Genomic DNA, 10061 nt, shown 5'->3' with positions numbered 1-10061 from the left:
CTTTCGAATTTTGTATACTTAAAATAGACGTCAATATGATTCTCAATCTTTGGGCTCACACAAAATAGTGTATCAGTACATTGGGGGGCATGTGAAGTATTCCCTTACTCGGGGAATTGCTTTTGGTCTATAAATGTTCAGAGGAGGTCTCAGAAGAGAGACCCTTTCTGAATTATTGCCTTGTTTTTAAAATGTGTGCAAGTGTTTCCAAATTTGAGATAATCCCCGACGTCCCCCTATCTTTTTGGCCTTTCCACATAGGATATGAAGTAGGTAAGGACCATGGAGTTGTCCATAATATATTGAGAGATATACCATTTTTTGTGTTACTTAACCCTTTCGAAGGGTAAGAAATTATGGGTTCTAACACTTCTAGAATTTAGAGGAGGGACAAGTATATCTTGCTTCCAAAATTTATGTATAATGCATACGTAATCAAATGTTAGGGCAATGTATCTTACAGAGTTAACTTATCATAAGAGCTTCGCCAAAGTACTTGGGAAGAGCTTAACTTAGGCATCCAATTATTTCTACAATTAAAAATCACCTTGATGTCACTTTTGAAGAACATAAGGTCCACTTAGTGGCCAAGGGGTACAGGGACTGACTACATGGACACATTCGTGTATCCTTTTCATGAGTAGTTTATTGAGTATGTCTTTATGTATCAACCTCTGGACTTCATTGATCAACGTCATCCTCATCATGATTCGCATCTGAAGAAAGTTTTATATGGCTTGAAACAAGCACCAAGTGCATGATTTAAAAGGCTTAGCGACTTCCTTATGGAACTTGGATTTAAGAACATGTTTCTTTTTATCTACAATTATGGTAATTTATGGCCTATATTCCTATCTATGTTGATTATATCCTCCCAATGGGAAATAACATTCATACCATTTTTCACAATTTGCTTTCAAATATTTGGGCACACTACACTTTTTCTTGGGTATCGAGTTACTCCATCACGATGATGGATTAATTTTATTTCAGCAAAAGTGCATTCTTGACAACCTCTATAGAATTCATATAGATGACTCAAAACCTTTCAAGAAGGTTTGCCAATTCATGCATCATGAAGCAATCAAAAGAATTCTTTGATATATCAAGGATACATTATCTTATGGTTCCAAATTCCACCAAAAAATTATTTTCATCTCTTAGCCTAGCTACTCAGATCCAGAGCACTGCGCTCGCTGCCCCAATAATTGCAAATCCACTATGGGTTCTAATCTTATATCTTGGAGCTCTTGCGAACAATAAACTATTGTTGGCTCAAGCATATCGTACAGTTAAGAGAACTTGGTATTATTCTTATAAAGCCACCTACACTTTGGTATGATAGCGTTGGTGCCCTATATTTTATGGCCAACCTTAATTATCTTTCATACTCAAACCAAGCACATAGAAATTGATTTCCACTTTGTTCAAGGCACATATTCTAAATGTACGCTTAATGTTAGATTTATACTCATAAAGGATCAACTTGCTAATGCCTTCTATGATATTCCATTTAAACTCAACATTCATGCTAAGGTGACTTGGAACTTTGACATAGTGATCATAGCAAAAGGGTATGCAGAGTCTGTAGAGCAGATTGATCTAAAGAAGACCAAAAGAAAGGGTAAACGTGTATCCTAACTTCTAGAAGTCATAACTTTGACTCCATAATGATTGAGCATTGTCGGTAAAACTTTCCATTTTAGAGAATTTTCATTTTAGTGGATAGCAAGATTTTTATTTTATTTTTTAGGATGTCTTTATTAATAATTTTAAGTACGTGTTTAAGTTGAATTAGGAGTTTTTACTATTTTTGAAAAAAAAAAAAATTATTTCAAGTAGATTTTGGATTTTTTTAGTCTATAAATTGACAAATATAATAGTTTAGGAATAACTTTTAATTAATAATCTTTTTTCTTTTTTTTTCCAACTGTTTGATATTTTGTGCGAATAAGTAAACATTTGATGCCCACTTTTTTCAGTGTTCTTTTGAGAAACAACGAACATATTGGAAAATTGTTCTTCTTGCTACAGCAAACTTGTACTAGTCATGATGAGTGATTCGTAGTGACTATCTCCAACTCCAAAAGTGAGATGATTTGCACGACTCATCTCGGTCTCAACCGAGATTTAAAACATAGATGGATCTAAAGTAACCCAAGAAGGAAAAATGATTTTTATATGAGAAATGAGGTTTTAAGCCCTGATTATTCTAATTAAATGTGGTAACTAAAACATACCTCAAGATGGTAACTAAAACATACCTCAAGATACGTAGACATTAGTGTTTCATCAATTAAAATCTACAAAGCAAAACGATCTAGGGTTTGTGGAAAAGAACAGCAACCAAACTTACATTCAATTAGAGAAAGGTAGGCCTTAGTAGTTGAGAGACAAACCCACACGTTAAAGCCTACAATAAAATTCTTTCCTTTTCTCTCACAGAAAACAAGAAAAGGAGTAAAAAGGAATCAAGTCTTAAACTTATTTTCTTTTTCTTTTTTCTCCTTCTTTTTCATCCTTGCCCTTGTCCAAAAAATCAAAGAAGGGTGATTAATAAATACCCCTCCAGGCTTTTGTGAATATTTGAGATACCTCCTCTGTATTCTAACTGATGACATATCTCTCTTGATCCATGTCTTCTTTGAGAGACTAATAGAAAATATAATACATGGGCTCATCATCACCCGAGCAAAAACCCTTGATTTTTCTTCCAAAATTCCATCATCTTTAAACTCAAAACTTTCATCTATTAGACGAAACCTAATTCTCTAACCACCCACCTAGAAAAAGAAAAGAAAATTCTTGATTTAATTATGCTCAACCCTTGATTTATCTGGCCAAATCATTCTACTTAATAGACGAATATAGAAACTTTATAAATTTATAAAATTGTGTGGAAAACGCAATGTTGAAGACTATTAAGTGTAAATTGTCCTCTACTATGGGAGTGTCATACCCCAATTAAGCCCCGTGGCCCTCTTATATTCATACTTCTCCCCCTCTCTAACAGATCGGTTTTTTGGAGTAGTTAGTTGGTTAACATGGTATCAGAGTGCTAGGTTCACATAGGTCATTGGTTTAATTCTTTCCACCCATATGAGTGAGGGGGAGTGTTGAGTTTGCCATATCCCAGTTAAGCCCCATGGCTCTCTTATATACATAGTTCTCTCCCTTTCAAATGGATTAGTCTTTTAGAGTAGTTGGTTTGTTAACGAAGACAATAGATTTTTAGGGGAAAAACCCAATATTTTTTCCAATATGGTGGAGACAAAGGCATTTGGGTAATTTTATTAGTCTCTCGATAAAGGCTTAGGCCAAGGAGTATGCCATTAGTTTGAAAACAAGGAGGATATCAAAAAATATTCACTAAAAACTGAAGGAGAATGTCTAAAATCTAAATCACCCAGGAAAAGAAAGCTCTCTCTCTCTCTTTCTTGGCTTCCTAAGTGTCATTGTCTCACATATACTTCACACAAACAAGGCAAAGAAATCACTTCACACCTTGTCATCCCCTTCTCTCTCCCCACAAACTCTCAAACCTCTCCAACTACTCTATCAATTCATCTTCATCAACCATCTGATAAAAAATCCATAAATCTTTCTTCAATATTCATCACCATATCCCCTTATCAAGAAGAATAAAAGACTAAAATCAGAAGGAGAAGTAATATTCAGAGAGAGTGATGGAGCTTTTTCCAGCACAACCTGATCTATCTCTTCAAATTAGTCCTCCAAACAGCAAACCCACATCTGCTTGGAGAAGAACTGATGATGATATGGATTTGGGTTTTTGGAGGAGAGCTTTAAATTCCAGTAATACCCTTTCTTCGACAACAAAGGCGGTGGCCACGGCTGCGGATACTCGTTTCGAGCTCTCCTTGGCAAATCCAAGGATCTCATCAGAATCTAATAACTCAAATAATCTTCATCATGGAAATCTTATACATCACACCCATCAACACCATCATCATCATCAGCATCAGCATCATCATCAACAACAACAAGGACTTAACCAACATCTTGGATTCTTAAGACCTATAAGAGGAATTCCTGTCTACCACAACCCTCCTTTCTCCTTTGTTCAACAACCACCCTTTGATTCATCAACCACTTCACATACTTCCACTTCTTTCCAATCTCAAGGTATGATTAGATCAAGATTCCTCTCAAGGTTTCCGGCAAAGAGAAGCACGAGAGCCCCTCGAATGCGATGGACTAGTAGTCTTCATAATCGATTTGTTCATGCTGTTGAACTCTTGGGTGGCCATGAAAGTACGCTTTTAGATATTTTTTATTTTTCTTTTTTATAATATTGCATATCAACTTCAAATGGTTTTGATTTTTTGTTCATTTTATTCTGATTTTGTTTGTGTGTGTGGGATTTAGGGGCTACACCTAAGTCAGTTCTTGAGCTCATGGATGTGAAGGATCTCACTTTGGCTCATGTGAAATCCCACTTACAGGTAAAAAACATAAAACTAATTCAATTCTTTATTAATTTCTGTCAAATTGGTTTATAAATCTTAGCATTTAGAGACAAATTGCTAAAAAATCTAAGATCTCTCTCTCTTGTTATACCTTTGAGCTTCAGTATCTTACCTCTTATTCTTCCGTATTTTGAAATGGGTTTTTCAATCTTAGCTTTTAGAATCAAACGGGTATAGTAAATTGCAGAAAAATCTGTAGCTCTCTCTCTCTCTCTCTTGATTTACTCCTTTAATGTACAGTGCTTGATGCACTTGTCAAAGTTGTGTCTAAGCTAAACTTGCATTTTTCCAGCCTATACAACTGGATAAGTACTATTAGTATCTACAAATACATTGCAACTACCAAGGCTTCTCTGCATAGGGTCTCTCAAACCCTACACACTTTTTTTTCTTTCTTTCTTTCTGATTTGAGATTTGTGCAAGTTAACGAGCAGCTTTTTACTTGGAAGAAGAAGCCAATGTAATCAAAGATAGAGAGAGAGAGAGAGAGAGAGAGAGAGAGAGAGAGAGAGAAAAAAGAGGGCAGAGAGAGAGTGACAAAGCCCAAGGAGGTTCAGAAGCGAGTCTTAGCCAAGCCAAGCCGAGTTAATATCTGAGTTTATAAGATTAAACGAGCCCAAGTTTTTTTTTTTTTTTTAAATATATATTGATATTTTCCTCTTTACAGGACGATAGCAAACAAGCAAGTACAAGACTCTATTATTCCTCAACGATTTCTTCTTCCCTTGGGTTTCCTAACCGTACCCATAACCATGGTCAAGATGTCATACATTCACATATCCATCCAACCATACATACATGCACATGTGTATAGAAGCATACATGCTTGTATGTAGTTGTTAACACAGTCTAACACTAGCCCGATAATGATACTTATAATATATTTAGTAGAGAATTTAACTTTCCTCAAACAATGCTTCATGAACAGTCACAAACGTACAGCTGAGATGGGAGAAAAAACAAAGGTTTCCTTGGGATAAGTACAGGTTTCCTAGGGATTAGTTTCACTATGGAACATAGCCAAGTGTGCCAAACATCATTAATTGAGACTTATTTTCCTTTATTTTTCTTGTTTAGATTATATATATTGGGTATTCTTTATTAGTGAGCCCAATATAATGTACCCTTTTCTGATATAACTTATTGCAACACATTTGAATGTAGATGTATAGGACAGTAAAGACAACAGACAGACCTACAGCTTCTTCTGGTAAATCAATAGTCCATTTTCTTGTTTTTTTTTTTAATATTTGATTATTGCATGAAAATAGTATTATTTTTCAAAATTTCCTGAATTATTTTCTGTAATTATGGTTCATTATTCTGTATTCAAGGCCATTCCGACGGATTCGAAAATGGGTCAGCGGGAGAAATCTCCAACGATGTTGTTCTTGACGTTCACAGTCGTGGGTCTGAGATATCAGTAGTGTCACAGGGCAGGCCAAATATGAATCAAGATCAAGATTATTGTGGCCTCTGGAGCAATTCTTCGAGGTGAAGCCTTATTTGTTTGCACTTCAGTTGACATTTAAATTCCTTATTATATATAAAGGATGATTAATTATGTTGATAATTGATGTTTGTAGACGACTTATAAGAATATAGATTGTTGCAATTGTGAAAATTTGCTTGGTTATCCAATTACATGAATACCCACATGAACTTTTAGAAGAAATATCTCTCATCTTTTATTATTGTTTGATTTAATTTTATCTATATTTTTTGTCTCTCATTATCATCGAAGGCTTATCTCAGTAATTTGGGGTTGATTGAACTAATCTTGTTCCTCCATTCAATTCTATCAAATTGAAATGGATACCAAGATTCCTTGTAGGAGGCGGTGAGTTTTTTGCAATGATCGACAACCCAATGTAATCATTCTCCTTTATTTGGGCTTGGGCTTGCGATGTAGTGTAAAGAAACAATATACTCGCGGAATAAAATATACGGATACAAACATTCTAGAGAAGACTCATTCTTGCTGAAAATGTATGAATTCTAGAGTTCCGACCAAAGAATACCCAATTGTTACTTGAAGCACTCATATTTCTTAGCTATCTCAAGATCAATTGTAATCTTTCTTTTGGTTTGATTGCTGGTCAGGGTCCGCGCCTTAATCCCCGATTTCTTTCCTAAAAAAATAGCTACTAATTTTAAATAGGACAATTAATATCTCTAAAACGCTTTAATTTGTTCATAATCTTGCAGATCTTATGGAGATTTTAACTTTCATTTTTCTTTTGTTGCAAGCTTTTCAAGGAATTTGGGGTTTCTATGTTGAAGATTCCTTTTTAAAAGGGAGCTTTTTTTTTTTTGGCTGAATAAGCAAAGTGTGTATTAAGAATAAAAAACTGTACACAAGGCCATGCCTTAGTTTACAACTCTAAATTGGGTTAGATTTAGTCTATCACCCATGAAGGCTTTCTTAGAAACTTTTTAAATGGGAGCTTGTTAGTAGGGAGGAGTTGTAGGGAATGCTTTTTTTTTTTTTTTTAATTTCTTCTTTTATGTTTTTGATTTTCTATATGGTTTTAGGTTGGATCTCATTGACCTCCTTTGGTTTCAATGATATTTACACTTACAAAAAAAAAAAAAAACACGGACAAAAGCATGAAAGACATCTCATCATTAAACATAAGTGAACTTCATCAATAACCAAAGTACTAGTCACAAGTTTTTAAGTAGTGGTACAAATACACATATTAGTATAAGGGCCAATTTATTACATGGACATATAGTAAAACAAATCATGTTGACACTACTAGCTTTTCAAAAGTACATATCTAATCTCTATAACTTTCTATCTATGCATGCATGTATGAATGTAGATACATATGTCCAAGGTTAGAAATCTCATTTCGAGGTAATATTTTGGTCATAAAAAAAAATCTAGACTGTCTTGATTGAAACATTCCACGATCAGGTGAACATTTGAAACTCCATGATGGGGTAATAATACCTTCAAGTTGTTGAAAAGAAAGTAAGGATACCATGCCAAGACATTGATCACATTTGATTAAGCCACCTGAAGTAAATATCTAAAAAACCCTAAGATTTTGTGGGGCCATTAGGCAAAGCAAGTGAGCCCCATGAGGTAGAAACTTTGGAGAACTTTGGTGCCAAAGCTAAGTCCTATGAAGCTTCCTCGTAGTTTCTTGTTATGGATATTGGCTATCACATGGGCTAGGGGGATTCAACTTTATTTCAATCAGCACAATTTAAAAAGCTAAAGAGTTGTAAACAAGATATAATAGTGAAAGATAGATTTCTTTTCTCAGTTTGCTTTTTTCCATGCATGGCTTCCACTGATAGAAAATATTCTCTTTATCTATTCTGATTTGCAGCAGAGAAGCTTGGTTGCATGGCAACACAAAGAATTATGGAGGAAGAACGCCCTCTTTTGAGGTACTCAATTATTAAAATTCATCTCCCAAAATAACCTTGAGCTTCCAAAAAAAAAAAAAAATCTTTTTTTTCTATGGGAATAAGGAAAGAAAGTGTTAAAAAAAAACAGGAATCATATATGGTTCCTATTTCTTTTAATAAAATATTCAAAAAGCAAGCTAGAGGGAAAGAAGAGAAAAAAGACAAAAACTTTTTAAAAGGTATTTTGATCATCTACAAAATCAATTAGAACAGTTTTAATTCATATATACTCAATGAATCCAAACCTTTAACCTTATTACTTTAGCAATCAATGTCCTCGCTATATATTGGATCGTTATGATCTAATTTGGGTTATGACCCATCAAGGAAATCTGATTGATCAATAGAGGAGGATGAGTTGGTGGGCCATACATATTAAATGAGGAAGGTGCATTGAGAATGGTAGACATGAGGTGCATGTTACATATTCTCTATTCAAATGTGCTTTCATTCTCAGTCTCCCACCACTTCACGTGTGCTACAACTCCTACTACTACTAGCACTTAAAATTTTCTCTTTTCCTTACCTTTCTTTTTTCTTGCAGGAAATTGACCCAAATTGTTTAACTCAAGAGAGAATTTCAGATTTGAACTCAACAAGCCCCAAGAGACCCAATCTAGAGTTCACCTTGGGCAGGCCACATTGATCTCCTATGTGTTGACTACTCATTTTGAAATCATTATATCTGTAGAGACTAGAGAGAGATGGTGATGGGAATCAGGTACCCATTTAAAAAAAAAAAAAATCAGAGAAAAGAAATAGAAAGAAAAGAAAAGGAGGGGAAGAGAGAGGGAAAGAAAGAGAAGGAGACAAAAGAGACTAAAAGCAGAAAAAAGAAAAGGAGAAGTTTGAAAAAACATGTCCTTAAGCTGTGAGACCCCAACCAACATATTATATTCCTACATAAATATGAAATCTAATATATTTTATATGTTCTTTCACTCTTGAAAAAGATTAAAGAGAGTGAGAAAGAGAGAGAGAGAGAGAGAGGTCCTTAAAGTATGTTAAAGTAGGAAGAAATCCTTGGTAATTGTAATGGGTCCCTTTCCTTAAAACAATTTGATTTATCATCGAGAAGTTTGGGTTCTCTTTCTTTCATTCTTAGCATTTGCACGTGATTTTCTTTACACTTTTAATATAAAGGAAAAAAGAGAGAAAAAATAAAAATAAAAATTGAAGCAGTAGCAAGAGAAATGGGTTTCTTTTGGATGAACTTTTACTAATTTGGACTCTTTAATTTAAGGAGATATCCCAAATCATTAGATTAATTGATGGTAATTACCCTACAATTTTTTTTTTTTTTTTTCATGAGATGTCAATCTGTTTGTCTTTCTTCATCTTTTTTTTTTTGGTGGTTGTTTCTTAGTTGTTGTGTTTGCTAGCAAGTCTGTCGAGGTGTTTCAATGCATAGTGGTTTGCGCAAAAGCACATAAGTAAACTTTTTCTCTATATAGCTCCCTTCACGTCGAAATCAGCATAGGATATCATATGAACCCCAAATCTATTACTTATAAAAATGCCCCCCTTTAGATACAAGGCTCTGCTTTCAAATTGAAGTGTTTCTATGGAATCACTTCTACAAGAATTACAATCACAACATTAGATTGTTTGCTTTCTAGATTATGTAGAGAGAGAGAGAGAGAGAATATGTGCCATATTTACCATTAATTAAGAAATAGGGGTTTGGTCCCAACCTTATAAATTACCCCATCTAGCTTTCAGAAAAAGTAGGTCCAAGAAAATTTGGTTTCTTGTCTATTTTTAACTCTGATTTTAGAGAAATTTGGAAGTCCGAGTGCTCACCAAACATGTTTTTGAATTTGAAAAGTTGCCTCCAAAAGTCATGCCATACAAAACCTAAACATTTAATCAATTCCATATTAAATTTGGTATTAAAGCGAACTAATGGAAGCACTTGTTCCTTCATACATTGACAATGTATTTAGTGGTGAGACGATGAACAAAAGTTAAATGAAAATAAACTTTATGATCAAGGTTAATATTTATTGAGGGATTTAGCCCTAAAAAGCTAGTATATTGATATCTCTAACAACCTTTAGGGCGTGTTTGGTTGTAACAATAACTCTATTCCATTACATCTATCGTACTGAAAGAATAACTAGCTAGTGTTTTGTGGAACCAATC

At 34.2% G+C, this 10061-nt stretch overlaps 1 protein-coding gene across 1 annotated transcript; it reads left to right on the top strand.

Annotated features, from left to right (window-relative positions):
* Positions 1-3438: 3438 nt before the first annotated feature.
* Positions 3439-8993, top strand: LOC147408316 (putative transcription factor KAN2). Its single transcript, XM_086437265.1, has 6 exons — positions 3439-4275; positions 4390-4466; positions 5655-5700; positions 5825-5984; positions 7835-7895; positions 8461-8993. Exons 1-6 carry the CDS (start codon positions 3687-3689, stop codon positions 8560-8562), a joined length of 1035 nt encoding a protein of 344 aa, XP_086293391.1. The 5' UTR covers positions 3439-3686; the 3' UTR covers positions 8563-8993.
* The last annotated feature ends 1068 nt before the right edge of the window (positions 8994-10061 follow it).

This window comes from Akebia trifoliata, chromosome 3 (assembly GCF_017979445.1).
Source record: "Akebia trifoliata isolate Shusen 1 chromosome 3, ASM1797944v1, whole genome shotgun sequence".
NCBI classification, from domain to species: Eukaryota; Viridiplantae; Streptophyta; class Magnoliopsida; order Ranunculales; family Lardizabalaceae; genus Akebia; species Akebia trifoliata.
The sequence above is the reverse complement of the archived record's forward strand: the minus strand, read 5'-3'. Positions and strand labels throughout refer to the sequence as shown.